At 45.5% G+C, this 23,552-nt stretch overlaps 1 protein-coding gene and 1 non-coding gene across 12 annotated transcripts in view; one reads left to right on the top strand and one right to left on the bottom strand.

The window, feature by feature from the left end:
* The window catches only part of ANKS3 (ankyrin repeat and sterile alpha motif domain containing 3), a 38,339-nt gene that overhangs the window by 6,339 nt on the left and 8,448 nt on the right, over positions 1-23,552 (bottom strand). For all 11 annotated transcript variants that reach the window (XR_004262563.1, XM_032258007.1, XM_032258006.1 and 8 more), the window contains 3 exons: positions 22,825-22,906; positions 10,262-10,397; positions 2,146-2,304 (listed from right to left, as the gene is read on the bottom strand). Coding sequence is in view for 10 of the 11 variants with exons in the window: in XM_032258007.1 (XP_032113898.1) it covers positions 2,146-2,304; positions 10,262-10,397; positions 22,825-22,906 (377 nt within the window). In the remaining variant the exon portion in view is untranslated. The remainder of the gene's footprint in view (positions 1-2,145; positions 2,305-10,261; positions 10,398-22,824; positions 22,907-23,552) is intronic.
* On the top strand, positions 12,892-12,995 carry LOC116536344. Its single transcript, XR_004262584.1, has one exon. It is a non-coding gene; the product is annotated as a U6 spliceosomal RNA (small nuclear RNA).

Consider the following 23,552-nt stretch of genomic DNA (forward strand, 5'->3'; position numbering starts at 1 on the left):
ACTTGAGCCCAAAATTCAAGCCTGCAGTGAGCTGTGATCATGCCTAGGTGACAGTGAAACCCTGTCTCAGAAAAACCCAAAAGACTGGTTGGTAGGACCATGGGGAACTTACTTCTTTACATATTTTCCTAGTTATAGAGAAGTTTTTACAATCAGCACATGCTATTTATCATTCCCCCCAAATTTTTTTGAGACAGGCTCTTGCTCTATTATCCAGACTGGAGTGTAGTTGCACCATCATGGCTCACTGGATCCTCGATCTCCTGGGCCCAAGCAATCCTTCCACCTCAGCCTCAAGTAGCTGGGGCTACAGGTATGGGCCAGCATATCTGGCTAATGTTCAAAACTTTTTGTAGAGATAGGGTCTTCCTACATTTCCCAGACTGGTCTCACAACTCCTGGGCCCAAACAATCCTCCTGCCTGAGCCTCCCAAGGTGCTGGGATTACAGGCATGAGCCACTGTACCTAGCCCCGCAATTTTTTTTTTGAGACAGAGTCTCGCTCTGTTGCCAGGCTGGAGTACAGTGACAAGATCTCAGCTCACTGCAACCTCCACCTCCCGGGTTCAAATGATTCTTCAGCCTCAGCCTCCTGAGTAGCTGGGATTACAGGCATGTGCCACCATGCCCACCTAATTTTTGTATTTTATAGTAGACACGGGGTCTCACCGTGTTGGCCAAGATAGTCTCAATCTCTTGACCTCATGATCCACCCACCTTGGCCTCCCAAAGTACCAGGATTACATGCCTGAGCCACTGTGCCCAGTCCCCAATTTTTTAAATTACTGGCAAAGACAATATATGCACTTATGGAAAATTTAAATTTCATAAGGTATGAGAGGAAAAAACAAAAATCCCCTGAAATGCCACACCTGAGACCACTACCATCATCACTGCTCTGTGGATATGTACAAAGAACTGCACACAGACAGCTTCAGACATATATTATTTTGATAAAGCATCTGTTGTATGGCTATATAGATTAATTACCACCCCAGCCCCAGGATGAAACCCCTCCTTCCTCACCGCACCATACCTCAGGCTATAGCAGGTGCCCAAGATCCTTCAGAAGGAAGAGACTCTGCTGCTCAGAATGACCAGCCCAGTGTCCCAGAGCCAGTGCTTACAGCTCAGTGGCTGGAACACAGGTGGGCCCTCTTGCTGTGGTGAGAGGTGGCCAGCAGCTGGAGAGAGGCCTTCCCAGTGGCCCAGTCAACCGCCCCTCCCAGGACGATGGGAGAAGGTAGGTCCCCAGTTCCCAACCCAGCACCCAGGCTTGGGAAGACAGAAGTCTGCACATCTGCTTCTTCCTGCAGTCTTAGAAGGGAATCCAGTGATTCATGTACCCTTGGCTGAAACACTGTCTATTCTCACTGCGAAAGTCAGACTATTCCAAGTACTGGCCTCAAAGAGGCCTGGCTCCTGCAAGGGACCAGCCACCAGGCCTGTGAGAACAGCAGCCTTGGCCTGGCCATGGGTGGGTGACAGCCATCAAAAGAAGACACAACTCAAAGCTCAGTCTGAGCTCAGCAAGAGAGAGAGGATACCAAACCCAATTCACCTAAAAACAGCCCCCAGCACTCCCCAAGAGCAAAACGCTCAACACTATGGGGCTGACAACCTGAGAATAAACTTGAGATCTGAAAACCTGAAGGCTAGGATTCTTTACCACCAAGTGCACCCTCTCTCAAGAAGGTCTGAGCTCAGCTCCATCACCCTGAGAAAACAGCTGGGCCTGCCTGCCCTTAGCCTCCTGCCCCTGAGAGCATACATGACCCAGCTGGTATAGGTAGGGCAGGGAAGTGGAACTTCACACTTTGCACCCTCCCTGTGTGAGCCAACCCACCTATGCGATGAATGAAATCTGACCTGAGCTACATTTCTACTGCAGGACAGAGAGATTTATTCCTAAATTTAACCAATGAAAAGGGAAGTCAAGGAGCAAAAAACCAGAATGAGCTCATAACCAATGCATTTCTATCACTGGACTCGATCCTGATTCTCCCTAAGCAAGAAAGCCTGGGCCACTTGTCCTGCTGCCACCTGAGGTCCAGGGACCCATGTTTCAGGAGCCTAAGAGCTATTCCATTCTTGCCAACGCAGAATCTTGGTATGCAGTAACAGAGAGAGATGCAGGCCACTCACCATAGCGACACCGTGGGGCCCTGCCCCCGAGGCCAATGCCTGTGATCCTGGCCAGCGCTCTCGGCCCCTCATGGATGCTGACACCCTTCTTCCGGCACGGCCTCTGTCTCTGAGGAGCAGGGCAGGACTCATCAGAAGAACTTAGATCTTCATATTTTTCTGTAGGTCAAACACCAAGATTAAGACAGTCTGTTCAGTGATGGACTCATTTACTAATCCTTAGAGTAAACTGAAAGTAACTATCACAGGTTTTGTTAAATTAAGGAGAGGATATCTGCCAGGACATCGCTTTTGGGAAATGCCCACATAGGCCGGGGTGCTGCTCCAGTGGGCCACAGGCAGCTGCAAAGTTAGTGACAACAGGGAGCTTAATTTTTTTTCTTGAGACAGTCTCATTCTGTCCCCCAGGATGAAGTGCAGTGGTGCGATCTCAGCTCACTGCAACCTCCGCCTCCTGGGTTCAAACAATTCTCATGCCTCAGCCTCCCAAGTAGCTAGGATTACAGGTGCACGCCACCATGCCCAGCTAATTTTTTTTTCTTCTTTTTTTAGTAGAGATGGGCTTTCGCCATGTTGGTCAGGCTGGTCTCAAAGTCCTGACCTCAGGTGATCTGCCCCGCGGGCCTCCTAAAGTGCTAGGATTACAGGTTTAAGCCACCGAGTCCAGTGAGGAGTTTCATTCTTATCTCTTTGTCGGGGTTTGCAAATTCATAAAAAGCCTGTACTGTTCATAATCAGAAATTTTGTTCTAAGTTGAAGGAATAACTAAAATTAATCTCTTCATTAAAATGTGGTAATACCAGTCACAACTTCTTTTTTGTCCAGATTCCTTCCTTTGGAAACAACTTAAGGAATTCTGTATTTTCTAAAGCATGGCATATGTTTGCTATGATTATTAACTCTTTCATATCACTACCTAGTCTGACCTTTCAGAGCTCAACCCAGAGCTTTTACTATTTTGTAGCTTTTCAGTTTTTCATATTTGATTCATATAAGGCTCTGATCCAATTCTACTTTTAAGAGATGTGAGACCGGGTGCGGTGGCTCATGCCTGTAATCCCAGCACTTTGGGAGGCCAAGGCGGGTGGATCACGAGGTTAGGAGTTTTTGTTGTTTTTGTTTTTTTAAAGATGGGCTTTCACTATATTGGTCAGGCTGGTCTCGAACTCCTGACCTCAGGTGATCCGCCCACCTCAGCCTCCCAAGTGGCTTACAGGCTTGAGCCACCGCACCTGGCTTGAGGTTAGGAGTTCAAGACCAGCCTGGCCAAGATGCTGAAATCCCATCTATACTAAAAATATAAAAATTAGCCAGACATGGTGGCAGGCACTTATAATCCCAGCTACTTGGGAGGCTGACGCAGGGAAATGCATGAACCCAGGAGGCAGACGCAGCAGTGAGCCAAGATGGCGCCATTGCACTCCAGCCTGGGCAACAGAGCAAGACTCCCTCTCAAAAAAAAAAAAAAAAAAAAAAAAAAAAAAAGAACAAGAGTGGTATATAGGAGGAAATGAGATCTCCTTGTAGACTTGTAAACTGGGGTGGAGATGCAGGGAGAGGTCCTTTGTGTTACCATTTTACCACCTGAGCAATTTTTATTATGAAACAATCCCTGTGCCAGGGAAGGAGCTGGGCTGAGCCTGACCCTGAGAAAGAAGCTGCTCACTCGGGACAACTCGGGGTAGGTGGGAGAGGCTCAGGCCCTGAACCTCGGCCACTCTGCTCTTCCCCATGAAAAGGCTCACACTCTGCGAGTGAGCTAGCCATGCGGACACATGCCCTTTCACATTCAAAGATCTACAGCACCCCAGGGAGACTGTGCTTCCATCCAAGCTGAAGGGGAGGGAGCTGTAAGACAGTAAACGTACAGAGGCAGTTGTGTGAATCCGAGCACTCAACATGCCCTCAAAATGACTTAAAGAACAGGCAGATGGAGATCACAAAAAAGCCAGGGCTGCAATCCTGCTATCAAAGTAGAATTCAGACCAAAAAGCATTACATGTGACACAGAAGGACACTTTTTTTTTTTTTTGAGATGGAGTCTCACTCTGTCACCCAGGCTAGAGTACAGTAGCACGATCTTGGCTCATTGTAACCTCCAGGTTCAAGCAATTCTCCTGCCTCAGCCTCTTGAGCAGCTGAGATTACAGGTATGTGCCACAACACCTGGCTAATTTTTTTTTTTTTAAATTTTTAGTAGAGACAGGGTTTCACCAAGTTGGCCAGGCAGGCCTCGAACTCCTGACCTCAGGTGATCTGCCCACCTTGGCCTCCCAAAGCACTGGGATTACAGGCATGAGCCACCACGCCACAGGCCAGGACACTTCTAATACTAAAAGCCGCGATTCACAATGAATCTGTAACAAATTATGAATATCTGCCACCAAAAAAATGTACCATCTTCCTTCATAAATCAAACACACTAAGACAGACTTACAGATATGCTAAATTGTAGCATAGATAATAGAGAATACAACTTCTCAAGCAAAACAAAGAATATTTGAAAATACTGACTAGGCCAGTCATGGTGGCTCATGCCTGTAATCCCAACACTTTGGGAGCCCAAGGTGGGTGGATCACTTGAGGTCAGTAATTCAAGACCAACCTGGCTAACATAATGAAACCCCGTCCTACTAAAAATACAAAAATTAGCCGGCATGGTGTCGGACACCTGTAATCCCAGCTACTTGGGAAGCTGAGGCAGGAGAATCACTGAACCCGGGAGGTGGAGGTTGCAGTGAGCCGAGATCGCACCACTGCACTCCAGCCTGAGTGGCAGAGCAAGACTTCATTTGAAAATATATATATATATATATTGATCAGTAGGTGAAAAATAAGATGACAAGGAAGTTCTGTAAATTTAAGAATTATAAACACTCTCTGACCAGATAAATTAGAATAAAGTTGATCAGAATAACGTGAGAAATTAATCACAAGATCAAAAAGGCCCTTCCACCTAGAAATTAACAAACAAAAACAACCACAAAACTTCTATTAGACAACTCCTGGTTGAAGGAGAAAATATAAATAAAAATTATAGAATTTCTGAAAAATAAAAAAAGCACTAAATACAGAACGCCCAGAATATACTTAAAGCAGCAGTCAGCAAAACTTCACAGCCTCCAACATTTAGCAAAAGAGAAACAATGAAAATGAAAGAAATTCCCAACTCAAAAAACTAGAACAACTAAGTGAAAGAAAAATAAAAGCAGAAATTAATAGAGAACTGACAATCAGTAGATCTAATTAATAAACCAAGATCCTATGGGTTTTCCACTAAATGGACAAAGTACTAGTATTTAACATAAACAGAAGAAACGCAAACATACAAAATAAAAAATGAGGCCAGACACAGTGGCTCATGCCTACAATATCAGCACTGTGAAAGACTGAGGTGGGAGGATCACTTGGGCCCAGGAGTTTGAGACCAGCCTGGGCAACATAGTGAGACACTGCCCCTATATTTTTTTTAATATAAAAAATTTAAAAAATTTTAAGAAATGAGATCCAACAATTCCACTCCTGGGTATTTATCCAAAAGAAAGGAAATCAATGTACCCAAGAGCTATCTACAGCCTCATGATTTTTGCAGCACTATTCACAGCAGCCTAGATACACAATCAACAAGTGTCCATCAGAGGATGAATGAAGAAAGAAAATGAGTTTATATGCACAATGGAATATTATTCAGACATAAAGAATGAAATCTGATTATTTGTGGCAACAGGAATAAACCTGGAAGATACTATGTTAAGTAAAATAAGCCAGACACAGCAAGACAAATGCCAGTTGGGCGCGATGACTCACACCTATAATCCCAACAGTTTGCCAGCCCAAGGTGAGAGGACTGCTTGGGCCAGGAGTTCAAAACCAACGTGGTCAGTATAGCAAGACCCTGTCTCTACAAAAATTAAAAATAAAAATTAGCCAGGTGTGATGGTGGGCGCTTGTAGTCCCAGCTACTCGGGAGGGTGAGATGCGAGGATCCTTGAGCCCAGGAATTGGAGGCTGCAGTGAGCCAATACATCAAGTCACCATACTCCAGCGCGGGTGACAGGGCAAGACCCTGTCTCAAAAAACAAAGCAAAACAAAAAAACCAAAACTACACGACTACATGATCTCACCCACTTACTGAATTTTTAGATACTCATGTCATACACGTAGACTAGAACAGTGGTTATCAAAGGTTGGGGGTGAGGAGGTAATGGAAGAGAATGGTCAATAGGTACAAAATTACAGATCAACGAAACAAATTCTGGTGTTCACAGTAGAGTGACTATACGTAACAGTAGTGTATATCTCGAGATTGCTACTAGAAGAGAGGATTTTAAATGTTCTCATCTCAAAGAAATAATAAATGTTTGAGGTGATAGATAAGCTAATTATCCAATTCGATCATTAGACAGTGTATACATGTATCAAAGCATCACACACGGTACCCCATAAATACATAGTTATTTCTGTCAATTAAAATGAGATAAATACTTTCCAGGTCAGGTGCAGTGGCTCATGCCTGTAGTCCCAGCACTTTGGGAGGCTGCGGCAGGTGGACTGCTAGAGCTCAGGAGTTTTGAAACCAGCCTGTTCAACATGGCAAAACCCCATCTCTACAAAAAATACAAACATGAGCTGGACATGGTAGGGTGTACCTGCAGTCCTAGCTACTCATGGGGCTGAGGTGGAAGAACTGCTCTCAGCCCGGGAGGCGGAGGTTGCAGTGAGCTGAGATCTGGTCACTGTACTCCAGCCTGGATGACAAAGAAACAAACACCCTGTCTCAAAAAGTAAATCAGTATTTTCCACTCTGGAAAAAAAAAAAAAATGGGAGAAAATCACCACTGAAACACAGTACTTTATTTTATCTACTTACCTTTTTTGAGACGCAGTTTCATTTTGTCACCCAGGCTGGATGACAGTGGCACGATCTTGGCTCACTGCAATCTCCCCTCCCGGGTTCAAGCGATTCCCCTGCCTCAGCCTCCAGAATAACTGAGACTACAGGCATATCCCACCATACCCAGCTAATTTTTGTATTTTTAGTGGAGACGGGGTTTTACCATGTTGGCCAAGCTGGTCTTGAACTGCTGACCTCAAGTGATCCAGCCGTCTCAGCCTCCCAAACTGCTGGGATTACAGGCATGAGCCACGGCACCTGGCCTGAAACACAGTATTTTAAAAGGAGGAAAACAGTATGTTGTAGACCTCCGCAAATAAGTCTGAAACCGTAGATGAAGTGATCTCTCAGGAAAATATAATTTACCAAAACTGACCCCGTAAGAAGAGAAAGCGTGAGGAGGCCAGTCTCTACAGAAGAAAGAGAAAAACTTTTGTCGAGGAACCACCTCACAGACAGAGACCGGACGGTTTCATGGGAGGATTCTATCGAAACTTCTAAGACCAGGCAGCACTAATGCTACGTGTATTGTCCTAGAACACAAAAAGGAAGGAAAATTCCAAATTACTTTTATGAAGTGTAACACTGATACTGTATATATCATAAAGACAGAATAAAAATAGAAAATTATAGCCCAGGCCGGGGATGGTGGCTCAGGCCTCTAATCCCAGCACTTTGGAAGGCTGAGGCGGGCAGATCACCAGAGGTCAGGAGTTCAAGACCAACCTGGCCAACATGGTGAAACCCCATCTCTACTAAAAATACAAAAATTAGCTGGGTATAGTGGTAAACATGTGTGATCCCAGCTACTCTGGAGACTGCGGGAGGAGAATTGCTTGAACCCTATGGGCGGAGGTTGCAGTGAACTGAGATCTCACCACTCCACTCTGGCCTAGGCAACAGTGCAAGACTCTGTCTCAAAAGAAAAAAAAAAATTATAGACCAATATCACTGATGAATGTATATCCGTAGAAAAGTACCAAATATTAATAAACAATTTAAAAGCACATTAAAATAATACAACATGTGAGATTTCAGCCAAGAATGTAAGGTTGATTCATTATTAGGAGGTTCATGAAGATAATCTACCATATGACTAGAGCTACAGGTAACATTCCAGTCGTCTCCGAAGATGTGGAAAGAAAATTCAGTAGTGACTCCTATAAAACAATACTCAAGAATAGAAGAACTGATGAATACTTTTGTTTTTTGAGATGAGTCTCACTCTGTTGCCCAGGCTGGAGTGCAGTGGCGTGATCTCTGCTCACTGCAACCTCTGCATGCAGGGTTCAAGCAATTCTCTGCCTCAGCCTCCTGAGTAGCTGGGATTAGAGGCACCTGCCACCATGCCTGGCTAACTTTTGTATTTTTAGTAGAGACGGGGTTTCACTATCTTGGCCAGGCTGGTCTTGAACTCCTGACCTGGTGATCCACCCGCCTCGGCCTCCCAAAGTGCTAGAATTACAGGCGCCCAGCCAGTGCTTTGTTAATATGCTAAAATAACATATGCCTTCCCTTTTAAAACCAGCCTTTCACGTAATGTGGCGGCATTTCCACTAAGATCAGGACCAAGGTAAGGATGCATACTGTCTCCATGATGTTGAACAATGGTCTAGAGGTGTTAACAACTAAACAAAAGAACAATGCAATTCAACAGTCAGAGTCACAAGAATCATCAGGAAGCAGTGTATCCATTGATATTTAAATATTATATGGTAGTACACCTGTAAACCCCTGAAGAATCAATAACAAAACTAACCTAACCAATAGAAGAATTCCATAAGGTAGCAGAACATAAAATTAGTTTGCAGAAATCCACTGCCTTCAAATGCACTGACAATATAATGACACCACTACAGAACTTACTCATGGTCAGGCTCAGTGGCTCACGCCTGTAATCCCAGCTCTTTGGGAATGCAAGGCAGCGGGGATCATGAGGTCAGAGATGGAGACCATCCTGGCCAACATGGTGAAATCCTGTCTCTACTAAAAAAACAAAAATTAGCTTGGCATGGTGGCACGCACCTGTAATCCCAGCTACTTGGGAGGCTGAGGCAGAAGAATCACTTGAATCTGGGAGGCAGAGGTTGTGGTGAGCCAAGATCGCACCACTGCACTCCAGCCTAGGCAAAAGAGTGAGACTCTGTCTCAAAAAGAAAAAAAAAAAGAAAAAAAAAAAAAAAAAAACAAAAAAACTTATTCATGTATCCAACCACCACCTGTTCCCCAAAAACCTGCTGAAATAAAAAGTAAATACAAAATAAAGAGCACTGAGTAATTAATACCCTGAGAGTTGGGGGGAAAAAAGGATATAATGGTAGGGAAAACCCCATTTACAACAGCAACAAAGATGACCAAACTCTTACGAATAACCTTAAGTCATATGCAAAATGTAGATGAAGAAAAATGTAAAACCCTCCTGCAAGACCCAGAAGTACACTGGAACAAGAAGACATTCTTCGTTCTTGCATAGGACAACTCAGCATCACAAAGATACAGTTAACTTATAAATTTTTCACAATCTCAATAAAAATATTAATACTATTTTAAAGGAGCTAGACAAGTTGATATTCAAGTTCATATAGAAAAATAAACAAGCCATAGCTCAGGAAACGGAAAACAGAAAACTAAGAGTGGACTGGCCTACGCAGTGGTAAGGCATGCTACAGAAAGCTTCTGGTTTTGGTGCCACACTCCACTGTAACCAACTTTCTCTCCTGTTACAGCAGCAGCCTCAACCTTGCCATGGAAGTGGCTGGGGGAGGCAGAGCCAAATCTCAGAGGAGCAGGTGGGAGCCAGGGAAGTGGGGGGTACCTTTCCTGTTCTTTCTTTTTTTTTTTGAGAGAGTCTCGCTGTGTCACGCAGGCTGGAGTGCAGTGGCAGGATCTTGGATCACTGCAACTTCCACCTCCTGGGTTCAAGTGATTCTCATGCCTCAGTCTCCTGAGTAGCTGGAGCTCCTGGCGATATCCCTGGTAGATTTCTGATTTTTTTTTTTTTTGTATTTTTAAGTAGAGACAGGGTTTTACCATGTTGGGCAGGCTGGTCTTGAACTCCTGACTTCAAGTGATCCTCCTGCCTCAGCCTTCCAAACTGTTGAGATTACAGGCGTGAGACACCATGCCTGGCTGCAGGTGGGGGGGCATCTTTCTCTGCCAAGTTACCTAAAGCTCAAGACAACCACAGACCCCAGCAGAGTGCAGCTGGCAGGTGCGGGTACCTGGGCTCCGATAGAGGCTCTTGGGCAGAGAGGGTGAGTGAGTGTCCATCAAGGCCACGATCTTCATGTGTCCGTACTGCTTGGCCAGCATCCGGGCTGTGGCTCCACTGTGGTCTCTTGCGTCCACCTTGACTCCCTGCAAATGTCCATGAAAGGAGGGTTAGGGGCCTCTCCTTCAAAGCACCTGCGCTTCCTGGGCTGGTGGCTGGGAAGAGAGCTGGCTTTTTACTGCCTCTCTGTGTGCGAAAAATCATGTCTACATGAGAAAGAGGGGCAGGCTTGTCTGCATCACAGCCACAAGTTTTGCTCTCACTATCTTCTTAGTGACAAGGATGAGGGGGGCTGGGGAGTCACCTCCCAGCTGCAGCGGCTCTCGGCTTCCCACTGCTGCCTGCCATGTTCAAGCTCTCACTTGCAGGGGGAGCCCAGCCTTCACCTTCTGCGCCTAGGCTGTGTGCCACTCGCTTTGCTTCTCTTCAAAGAAAACTGGAGACAGCAGTTCACAACAGAAGCAGCCTTTTTTTTTTTTTTTTTTTTTTTGAGACGGAGTTTCGCTCTTGTTACCCAGGCTGGAGTGCAATGGCGCGATCTCGGCTCACCGCAACCCCCGTCTCTACTAAAAATACAAAAAATTAGCTGGGCATGGTGGCACGTGCCTGTAATCCCAGCTAATTTTTTGTATTTTTAGTAGAGACGGGGTTTCACCATGTTGACCAGGATGGTCTCGATCTCTTGACCTTGTGATCCACCCGCCTCGGCCTCCCAAAGTGCTGGGATTACAGGCTTGAGCCACCGCCCCTGGCCGAGAAGCAGCCTTTTAAACCACATTCAGAATGAAAGCACCACCCTCTGAAGCAGAATTCATAACTTTTATCCAAAGCTCTATAATGTATTTACAGGTCTTGCAGCACAACAATTCCACTTCTATGACTCTAAGGAAACAGCCCTAAATACAAAGAAAGCTTCAGTGCACAAAGATGTTTGGCACAACATGTTCACAATAATGAAAATGTACCTAGAGACAAATGCTCAGGGGGATGAGAAGTCAGCTATATTACTGCCATAAATGATGACATTTACAAACAGCTGTGTAATCAAGTTGAAAAAAGGATCATGGCCAAACGAGGCTCATGCCTGTAATTGTAGCATTTGGGAGGCCAAGGCAGGTGGATCACTCAGGTTCAGGAGTTGGAGAACCTGGGCAACAAAGCAAGATCCCATCTCTACAAAAACAATGACAACTCTGGCCAGGCGCAGTGGGTGTTTCCTATAATCCCAGCACTTTGGGAGGCCGAGGTGGGTGTATCATGAGGTTAGGAGATCAAGACCATCCTGGCTAACACAGTGAAGCCCCATCGACTAAAAATACAAAAAATTATCCAGGGATGGTAGCGCACGCCTGTAGTCAGTCCCTGCTACTCAGGAGGCTGAGGCAGGAGAATCACTTGAACCCGGGAGGTGGAGGTTGCAGTGAGCCGAGACTGCACCACTACAATCCAGCCTGGGTGACAGAGTGAGACTCCATCTCGGGAAAACAACAACAACAACAACAACAACAACAACCTCTAATCAATACAGCATGATTTTAGTGCACTGGAACTGTCTGTCTCTACTGTTAGACCAGGCAGCTGGGGAGACAGGGAAGCAAGAGCCAAAACTCAGAGGAGCATGTGAGAGCCAGGCAAGGGGGAGCATCTTTAATAAAAATGAGCAGCGTGTGATGGCACATGCCTATAGTCCCAGCTACTCAGGAGGCTGAGGCAGGAGGATCACTTAAGCCCCAGAGGGCAACGCTGCAGCAAGCTGAGATTGCGCAGCTGCAGTCCAGCGTGGGCAATAGAGCGAGACTTTGTCTCAAAAAACTAAAAAAGGAATATGATACAAAACTATGCATACATTACAACTGCAGCAAAATGAGACAAAACAAGTACACAAAAAACAATACTGGAAGGTAACATGCCCAAAATATTATCTTTAAGTTATTTATTATTTTTGATGAGGATTTTTCCAATTTTCCAATCTTCTGTGTTTTTAAAATGTACTACCATAAACATGTTTCCTTTTTTTTTTTTTTTTTTTTGAGATGGGATCTTACTCTGTCACCCAGGCTGAACTGCAGTGGCCCCAAAGAAAATAATGCAGGACATTCACTGAAATTTAGAATTTTCACTGCAGCATTTAGCATAGTGAGAATTAGAAAGAACCTAAATTAAGAGATTAGTGAGCTACATAAGAGCATATCCAGAAAACAGTGCCTCCCACCCATATGTGGTGGGTGGGAGTACCTGCAGGTACTAGGGTGCACAAAATATCATCAACAGAAAAAAAAGCCAGGCCAGGTGCTGTGGCTCATGCCTATAATCCCAGCATTTGGGAGGCTGAGATGGGCAGATCATCTGAGGTCAGGAATTCGAGACCAGCCTGGCCAACACGGCAAAACCCTGTCTCTACTAAAAGTACAAAAATTACCTGGGTGGTGGTGTGCGCCTGTAGTCCCAGCTACTCGAGAGGCTGATGCAGGAGAACTGCTTGAATCTGGGAGGCAGAGGTTGCAGTGAGACAAGATCGCACCACTGCACTCCAGCCTGGGTGACAGAGCAAGACTCCATCTCAAAACACAAAAATAAGGAGTGCTCACTTTGGCAGCACATATACTCAAATTGGAACGAAACAGAGATTAGCATGGCCCCTGTGCAAGGATGACACGCAAATTAGTGAGGCGTTCCAGATTTAAAAAAAAAAGGAAAGAAAAAGAGAAAAAAGCAGATTACAAAACATTTTATAGAGCATGATTCCACTCTCACACAATATCTACATCTAGAAAAACCCAGGTCACAGCCGGGCACGGTGGCTCACACCTACAATCCCGGCACTTTGGGCGGCCGAAGTGGGTGGATCACCTGGTCAAGAGATCGAGACCATCTTGGTCAAAATGGTGAAACCTCATCTCTACAAAAAAAAAAATAATAAATAAAAGATTAAAAAAAAAGAAAAACCCAGGTCACTTGTCTATGCATTAACACATGCTGTCTCTGAATAAGTAACTTTCATTTTCCTTTTGAGCCACTGTATTTTCCAGTTCATTAATAGCAAGTATTTATCAACTGTATAATAAACGTTTATGTACGTACTTCCCCCCTCTCCATTCTGAAAAACTAGGATCAACTAATGGTCTTGGGCCCAGTAGAGAAAGTGATCCCTACACATCACTTAAGAATCAGCAGGGCGTGATGGCTCACATGTGTAATCCCAGCACTCTGGGAGGCCAAGGCGGGTGAACCACGAGGCCAAGAGATCAAAACCATCCCTGCCAACATGGTGAAACCCCGTCTCTACTAAAAATATAAAAATGAGCTAAGCATGGCAGCATGTACCTGTAGTCCCAGCGACTTGGGAGACTGAGGCAGGAGACTCGCTTGAACCTGGGAGGCGGAGGTTGCAGTGAGCCAAGATTGTGTCACTGCACTCCAGCCTGGCGCCTGGTGACAGAACAAGACTCCGTCTCAAAAAAAAAAAAAAAAAAAAGGTGAGGGGTGGAAATCACAGGTTGGGTGCAGTGGCTCACACCTGTAATACCAGCACTTTTGGTGGCCGAGTCAGGTGGATCACCTGAGGTCAAGAGTTCAAGACTAGCCTGGCCAATGTGGTAAAACCTCATCTCTTCTAAAAATACAAAAAAAATTAGCTGGGCGTGGTGGCCCACACCTCCAGCTCCAGCTACTCGGGGAGGCTGAGGTAAGAGAATCACTTGAACTCAGGAGGCGGAGGTTGCAGTGAGCCAAGATCACGCCACTGCACTCTAACCTGGGTGACAGAGGGAGACTTCATCTCAAAAAAAAAAAAAAAAAAACCGGGGAAAGGGGGCACACCCAGTAATCCCAGCACTTCGGGAGGCCGTGGTTGGCAGATCACCTGAAGTCAGGAGTTCAAGAAAAGCCTGACCAACATGGTGAAACCCTGTCTCTACTAAAAATACAAAAATTAGTCAGGCATGGTGGCACACACCTATAATCCCAGCTATTGGGGAGGCTGAGGCAGGAAAATCGCTTGAACCCAGAAGGAGGAGGTTGCAGTGAGCTGAGATCATGTCACTGCGCTCGAGCCTGGGCGACAGAGCAAGACTCTGTCTCAAAAAAATACAGAAGAATTACAACCCTTAAGTAGTTCTGCTATCATCCATACTGCAACTAGCTCTCCCATGAGACCAGGCAACCTCAACCCTGACACCCACATAGAGTCAGTGAGGGGGGCAGAGGCGGTCTCTGGGCAAGGATACATGAAAAAAGTGGGTTTTCACAAAGCCTAAGGAGTTTTACTTTCTAGACTGCCCCCCACTGTGGGTAACCCCTCATATGGGCACCGAGGAATGAGAGCTAAGCAGAACCCTGGCACAGTTAGGGCTTGAATATCTCACTTTATAGTGTTACTACTCAGCTATTTCCTTTTATATAATCGTTTACATAATCCTATATTAGTTTATAGAAATAGGGCTTGAGGAATCCCTTTATATAATCCTCTATATATAATCATATAATAGTTGATAGTATGAGTGCCTAAAGAATATTTCCCTACATATATACCTATAATTATATCTTAGCTCATAATCGGAGGAATGCCTAGAGTGGACACAGTACAGAGCATGAATTAAGGAATAAGCAGCTTATAATCGGAGGAATGCCTAGAGCAGATACAGTGCAGAGCATGATTTAAGGGACAAACAGTTATACCAGGACAAGAATCCATGGCCCAGGCAGCAGCGTTCAGTATTGTAAAGATACCCACTGTATGACAGGCTTGGGGCGAGAGCCACTCCTCCTCATAAAGGAGTTGTGGGACCTTGCTCCAGTTCTTGTGGAAGGCTGCCCTCAGACCGGCAATCCACCTTGGTGACTGTGAACTTTATCAGCTCTTGGTACTGTGCTGCTTGAAAAGCATCTTCCCATAGAACCCACTGGAAGCTGCCAGAAGGTGGTGGTAACCTTAACAGCTCGTCACTGCTATGTGACTTAAAGCATCCTCCTATAAATCTTCTTAGTAGTTTGCCCATAGATAGAAGTACTGCATACTGTAGCCTCTTCACTGCACACAGCCCACCTTCAAGCCTTGGTGACCTAATGGGGGTGGACCTCTTACTGCACACGGCCCTTGCCTTCATGGGAATGGGCCCCTTGCTGTGCACTGTCCAGCTCCCAGCCTAGGTGACCTAATGGGGGTGGACCCCATGTTTTATTGCTCACGACCCTATCACTATCCTTAAAGATGACTTCACTCACTGCCCTGTCCCCTAACCTATACACAATAAATACGCATGCTTCCGGACATTCGGGGCCTCACCTGACTCCACTTATAGGTGGTGTGGCCCCCGAGCCCAGCTGCGTTTTCCTTGTACTTCTGTGTCCTGTCTCTTTATTTCTCAGATCCTGCGCCACAGCACAGCATAAGGCACACCCCACGACCCTGTGGGGCCCTCAGCCCTACACCCTACCCTACTTTCAACTCTGACTAAAATTTAACTATGAAACTTCCAGCCTTACAAAATAATTTATAGGCCAGGCCCGGTGGCTCATACCTGTAATCCCAGCACTTTGGGAGGCTGAGACAGTGAACTGAGATCACGCCACTGTGCTCCAGCCTGGGTGACAGAGTGAGACTCCATCCCAAAAAAAGTAATATAATTTATAGCTGGGAGCACTGGCACGTGCCTATAAGTCCCAGCTACCCAGAAGGCTGAGGGTGGAAGATCGCTTGAGCCCAGGAGTTCTGGGCTGTAGTGCGCTATGCTGATTGAGTGTCCGCACTAAGTTCGGCATCAATATGGTGACCTCCCAGGAGTGGGGGACCACCATGTTGCCTAAGGAAGGGTGAACCAGCCTAGGTCGGAAGCAGAGCAGGTCAAAACTCCCGTATTAATCAATAGTGGGATCAAGCCTGTGAAGAGTCACTGCACTCCGGCCTGGGCAACATAGCGAGACCCCATCTCTAAAAAAAAAAAATAATAATAATTTATAGTCTGGGCAAGGAGGCTAAAGCCTATAATCCCAGCACTGGGAGGCTAAGACGAGTAGATCACCTGACATCAGGAGTTCAAGAGCAGCCTGGCCAACATGATGAAACCCCATCTCTACTAAAAATAAAAAAGCAGCCGGGCAAGGTGGCGCATACCTGTAGTCCCAGTTACTTGGGAAGCTGAGGCAGGAGAATCACTTGAGCCCAGGAGGTGAAGACTGCGGTGAGCCAGGATCATGCCACCACACTCCAGCCTGGGCGATAGAGCAAGATTCGTCTCAAAAATAAAAAATAATTTCTTGGCTGGGCACAGTGGCTCACACGTGTAATCCAGCACTTTGGAAGGTTGAGGTGGGCAGATCACTTGAGGTCAGGAGTTTGAGACCAGCCTAGACAACATGGTGAAACCCCGCATCTACTAAAAACACAAAAAATTAGTGAGGAATGATGGCACGCACCTGTAATCCCAGCTGCTCGGGAGGCTGAGGCAGGAGAACCACTTGAACCCGGGAGGCGGAGGTTGCAGTGAGCCACTGCACTCCAGACTGGTCAACAGAGGAAGACACCATCTCAACAACAAGTTTCCAGTTTACGTTTGATAGAATGAACCCCAAGGTTTTAACCAGAAAAAAAACAGTAGCCTCTTTACTGTAGGATTTTCACTCCTTATCTGTTTGTGTTTTTTTTTTTTGAGGCAGAATCTCACTCTGTAGCCCAGGCTGGAGTATACTGGCACTATCGTGGCTCACTTTAGCGCTGACCTTCCCAGCTCAAGCGATCCTCCCATCATAGCCCCCCTGGCATTACAAACACACACCATAACTGGCTAATTTTTTTTTGAGATGGAGTCTTGCTCTGTCTCTCAGGCTGCAGTATGATGGCATGAACTTGGCTCACTTCAACCTCTGCCTTGCAGGTTCAAGCGATTCTCCCACCTTAGCCCCCAGAGTAGCTAGAATTACTGGTACCTGCCATTGTGCCCAGCTAATTTTTGTACTTTTAGTAGAGACAGGGCTTCACCATGTTGGCCAGGCTGGTCTTGAGTCCTGATCTCAGGTGATCTGCCTGCCTCGGCCTCCCAAAGTGCTAGAATTACAGGCCTGAGCCACCACGCCCAGCCATTTTTTTTTTTTTTTTTTTTTTTTTAATGAAGAGACAAAGTCTCCCTGTATTATCCCTAGTGGTCTCCAACTCCCACCCTCAAGTGATCCTCCCACTTCGGCCTCCAAAAGTGCTGGGATTACCGGCATGAGCCACTGTGCCTGACATGAAAATACATTTTTATCTACTTAAGCTTTAAAATAATTTTTTCTCCTATTTTAATGTCTATATTACTAGAGAGACACATGGTAATTTATTTTAACATGAAGGTGGGATCAGAAAGTTTAGAGACTCTGGAACGAGACTATCTGGAAAGTAGAAATCAACTTTCTCTTAAAGAGAGAGGCCCAAACAGATCCAGACCATCTTCTCCTGACTGAGCTCCTGGAGCTTGGCCCCACTGGCAGAAGGGAAACGGGGGACAAGGAAAGCAGCCCCAGGCCTTTCTTCCCCTGGCAAAGAGCATAGGATGCCCAGCCTTGCCCAGTACTCCACCCTCCAGAAATGGAGCCCAGCTCTGAAGGTGCAGGCCAGGAAACTGGGTGGGCCCCCTCCTCTGGCTCCAGGTAGTCTAACAACTGGGTGGCAGGAAGAATGTGGGGGAGAGGAGCTTCCAGGCAGCGCTTGCCCACTAGCCTCCAGGCCATCGGGCCACCTGCTGCCAGTCCTCCCCAACCTCACCAAGCAATCACCTGGAATTGACCAACACCTTGATTCTTGATTAAAGTGCTGGAGGAAGAACTCACTGTTGAGTTCCTGAGTTTGATAATTTTGTGTGACTGGCAAAGCAAATTTTATCCTGCTTTTAGGAAATACACAATGAAGTATTGGGCCGGGCACAGTGGCTCATGCCTGTAATCCCAGCACTTTGGGAGGTTGAGATGGGTGGATGACAAGGTCAGGAGATTAAGAATATCCTGGCTAACACGGTGAAACCCCATCTCTACTAAAAATACAAAAAATTAGTCAAGCATGTTGGCATGCTCCTGTAGTCCCAGCTACTCGAGGCTCAGGCAGAAAAATTGCTTGAACCCAGGGGGCAGAAGTTGCAATGAACCAAGAGGCGCTACTGCACTCCAGCCTGGGGACAGAGCAATACTCTGTCTCAAAAAAAACAAAAACAAAAACAAAAACAAAAACAAAAAAAAAAAAAAGAAAGAAAGAAAGATATGTCAATGGCAGCACTGTCAGGAGAGGAAAGTGGAACCCAACTTAAGAGCCCACTAATAAAGGAAAGGATGAAGGTGACTGATGCATCCCTCCACACACAGAGCTGTTAAGACTGCATTCTGCTGCACAAGCCAACACGTTGCTGAATGACACATACAACCATGACACACACAACCTGATATGCTATTTGCATCCATCTTTAAAGATTCAAAACAAGTCTGCACATAGCATAAGGACACACAGTATGCGATGAAAGTATCAATCAGGGACAGGAGAGGTACACAGCAGCAGCTGGAGAGTGGTTCCCTCTGGAAAAGGAGGAAGGTGGATGGGACAGAAAGGCACATAAAGGGGACTTTAGTTGTGTCCCTTACAAACAGAACGGGAGAAAACTGAGGCAGATGAGGCAAGATGTTAATGTGTGTCATACACAGGTACCGGGTTTGTATGGCTGACTATCTTACCACTGTACTCTTCAGTGCTTCATAGTTTAGGATGCATGATTCTTACTGTGGTGGGAGTGTAAGATGGCACTTTGGCATCCACATTAAGACTGTACTTACACTTCACCCAAAACTTCTGCCTTTGTACTGGACCGTACAGATGTGGTCACACAGGTTTACAGACACATATGCAGAGATATTCTGCACAGTGCTGTGCATAACAGCAAATGGTTGGGAGTGACCTAATTCTAGCTGCAGATTATTGCTATAGAAACTCTGATTCATCCCTACAGGAAATACCATGCCACCATAAAAAAAAAAAAAAAAAAAAAAAAAAGAAGAGTGGGGGCTAGGTGCATTGATTCACGCCTGTAATCCGAGTGCTTTGGGAGACTGAGGCAGGTGAACTACCAGAGCTCAGGAGTTCAAGACCAGCTTGGGCAATATGGCAAAAACCTGTCCCTACAAAAAAAAAAAAAAAAAAAAAATACAAAAATCGGCTGGGCCTGATGGCACCCATCTATAGTCCCAGTTACTTGGGAGGCTGAGGCAGGAGGATCACTTGAGTCCAAGAGGTGAAGGCTGTAGTGAGCTGAGATTGCACCACTGCACTCCAGCCTGCGTGACAGAACAAGATCCCATCTATTTATTTATTTATTTTTGAGACAGACTGGAGTGCAGTAGTATCATCTAGGCTCATTGCAACCTCCACCTCCCAGGCTCAAGTGATTCGCCTGTATCAGTCTCCCAAGTAGCTGGGATTACAGGCACCTGCCACCATGCCCAGCTAATTTTTGTATTTTTAGTACAGATTGGGTTTCATCATGTTGGCCAGGCTGGCCTCAAACTCCGGACCTGAAGTGATCCATCTGCCTTGGCCTCTCAAAGTGCTGGGATTACAGGCGTGAACCACTGCACCTGAACCCATCTCTTTATACACCAATACAGAACAATCTTCATGATTATGTTTTAAAAAACACAAGATGAGTCAGGCGCGGTGGCTCATGCCTGTAATTCCAGCACTTTGGAAGGCCGAGGCGGGTGGATTACCAGATCAGGAGTCCGAGACCAGCCTGACCAACATGATGAAACCCCGTCTCTATAAAAAATGAAAAGAAAAAATCCAAGATGAGAGCAGCTGTGCATGGGGCAGGACCATGCACGTGTATAGGTGTACTAACAGAGATGCTCGTGGGGAAGGTACCAAGGAGATGTAGGCAGGATGGGGGCAGGCCTGCAGTGTACCCACCTTCCGGTCTGCATGTGTACCACATGAATGTTCTGTCCCAAAATTCTTTGTTAAAAAGAGATATCATGTGAAAATTTCATTATTTAAGAAATTCCCATCAGTAAGTGAGAAAAACAACAAACTAGCCAATAGAAAATTGGGCTATAAAGAGACAATTCTTAAGAGAAATACAAATGACCAACAGATGTATTTAAAAATCTTCAACTGGCTGGGCATGATGACTTATGTCTATAATCCTAGCACTTTGGGAGGCCAAGGCAGGTGACTGCCTGAGCTGAGGAGTTTGAGAGCAGCCAGGGTACCACAGTGAAACCCTGTATCTACTAAAATACAAACAATTAGCTGGGCATGGCGGCATGTACCTGCAGTCCCAGCTACTCAGAAGGCTGAGGCAGGAGAATTGCTTGAACCCGGGAAGGCAGAGGTTGCAGTGAGCCGAGATGGCGCCACTGCACTCCAGCCTGGGCAAGAGAGTAAGACACTGTCTCAAAAAAAAAAAAAAAGTTCAACTACACTAACAAGGACCAGTTAAAATTAGATGCCACAATTCTCCCAAAGTGACAAAAACTTAAAAAGCTGACTGACATCACGGCTGGTGAGGACCTGAGAAAAAGGGTGCCTTTGTATATGACTAGTGGGCAAGACAGGAGACCTTGGAGGAGGGAATTCATTAGGACCACCTGAACTCCTGTGTACTGGGTTTAACAGCCTTATGAAAATATAATCCACATACCAACAATTCATCCATTTACAATGTACGATTCAATGGCTTCTAGTGCATTCACGGTTGTTCAACCATCACTACAAACAATTTCAGCACATTTTTATCTCCCATATCTTCCCATCCTCCGAGACCCAGGAAACCACTCATCTATTTTCTATTTGCTGCTTCTGGACATTTCATAAGAATAAAATTATACAGTACGTGGCCTTTTGTGTCTGGCTTCTTTCACTGAGCCTCATGTTTTCCTTTTCTCTTTCTTTTTAAGACAGGATCTCACTCTGTGACCCAGACTGGGGTGCAGTGGTGCAATCCTAACTCAGTGAAACCTCTAACTCCAGGGCTCAAGCGATCCTCTGGCCTCAGCCTCCCAAAGTCCTGGGATTACAGGTGTGAGCAACTGCACCTGGCCAAGCCTAATGCTTCAAGGTTCATCCACGGCGTAGCATGTGTCAGTACTTCACTACTTTGTGTGGCCGAATAATATCCTGCTATATAGATACATATTTTATCAATTCCTCAGTAGATGGACATTTGGGTTGTTTCTACTTTTTAGCAATTATGAATAATACTGCTATGAACATTTATGTACAAGGTTCTGTGCAAACAGGATTGCACCTGTAATCCCAGCACTTTGTGAGGTTGAGGTGGGAGGATCACTTGAGCTCAGGAATTCAAGACTAGCCTCCACAACATACTGAGACTCCCATCTCTATAAATAAATAAATAGCTGGGCATGGTGGCATGCACCTGTGGTCCCAGCTGCTCAGAGGCTGAGGTGGGAGGATCACTTGAGCCCGGGAGGTTGAGGCTACAATGAGCCATGATCTCACCACTGAATTCCAGCCTGGGCCAAAGGGCAAGACCCTGTCTCAAAAAAATAAATTAATAAAATAAAATAGAAATACAATATACAAAATAACTGCAAATGTGTTAAAGCTTTGTGTAAAAGGATATTCTTAGAGCACTGTTTAAAACTGCAAAATGTTAAAAACTAAGTTTTTACTAATAAGAAACTCATTAAATTACCTGAGGTAGACTGTACATGGAATGCTGTAAAGATGTGTATGAGATGTCTGTAAGTTACAGAATATACACAGAATCGCACTTTGTTCAAACACAAAGCAATGTGCGCACACTTGCCTACAGACACACCTTTCCAAGCAGAGGAGAATCCTAGTGCGGCTCTTTCTCAAACCAAGTGGGTATCTTAAGGAGGCGGAAAAAGAGAGGAAGAACTCTGCCTTCTTATTCTGTATAATTTTTCCAAGTGACAGGATTATGAGGGCTATTAAAAGTATTTTTCCGCCGGGCGCGGTGGCTCAAGCCTGTAATCCCAGCACTTTGGGAGGCCGAGGCGGGTGGATCAAGAGGTCAAGAGATCGAGACCATCCTGGTCAACATGGTGAAACCCCGTCTCTACTAAAAATACAAAAAATTAGCTGGGCATGGTGGCGCGTGCCTGTAATCCCAGCTACTCAGGAGGCTGAGGCAGGAGAATTGCCTGAACCCAGGAGGCGGAGGTTGCGGTGAGCCGAGATCGCGCCACTGCACTCCAGCCTGGGTAACGAGCAAAACTCCGTCCCCCGCCCCCCCCAAAAAAAAAAAAAAAAAAAGTATTTTTCCAAACTTTTCAAATAGTATTTTCAAAATAATTATAGGAAGAGGTGTCTATTTTTACTTACCACTGTACCCTTAATGTCTAAGCACTGCTCAACACCGGGAGTCAACAGACATTCAATGAAAATGTGTTGAATAAATTAATGAAGGGCAGTTATTTCTGTGCAAAAGAAAATTCTGTAATTGCTTACACTTCAGTAATATTCCTCATTTGCTGTGACTACATTACAGGCTAATAAACAGGGTAACTTACATGATTCAGAAAATACTGCACGATTATTTCATGGCCAGCTGCAGCTGCTTCCATCAAAGGAGTAAATCCATATATCGGCTCCCTGCAAGATGTGGGCCACAGTCAGACGATTGGCAGAGCCCAGTTCCGACAGGCAAAAACTTACTGCTGAAGATAAACCCAGGGTAGTGCACGAGTCACGGATCCCTAAGTGTAGAATACTCTCTCTCCCTCTCAAGAATTAACAGGTGAGATGAAAAAGGTAAATATAACACATCAGCTCCATTTACTCTTCTGGTGTCTCTCCTGAGGGCTGGTCTTTGTCTTAAAGACAGAGTCTGCCTATCATCCCTCCTCTTGGCTATTCCCACCTGCTACCTCTGAAATCTCCAACTCAATCATATTTGAAAAGCGGTTCTGACTCTTCACTCCTCACAGAAAGCCAACATCTCCCATCGATTCATCCAAATCCTAGCTTCAAGTCCTCCACGAACCCTCTCTGAAAAGGTCAAGTACTAATAATCTAAGCTGTCCTTGCTATGCTTAGCTCCTGTAGCTTGCTTCCGTGATTGGTTATGCTAACTCGGCACTGACTTCAGAGGGCTTCCGAATCCCTTCTTGTCTCATGCTGGTCTAGAAGATAGGAACCATGCATGGGAAACGCTGGTTTTCATCCATTCTAAGACACACAGTGTTCACATTTTAACATCTCTGAAGTCAGAACATGTCTTTAAATCAACAGGCAAGCT

The sequence above is a fragment of the Sapajus apella genome, unplaced genomic scaffold (genome assembly GCF_009761245.1).
Source record: "Sapajus apella isolate SASKATOON/1434 unplaced genomic scaffold, GSC_monkey_1.0 scaffold99, whole genome shotgun sequence".
NCBI classification, from domain to species: domain Eukaryota; kingdom Metazoa; phylum Chordata; class Mammalia; order Primates; family Cebidae; genus Sapajus; species Sapajus apella.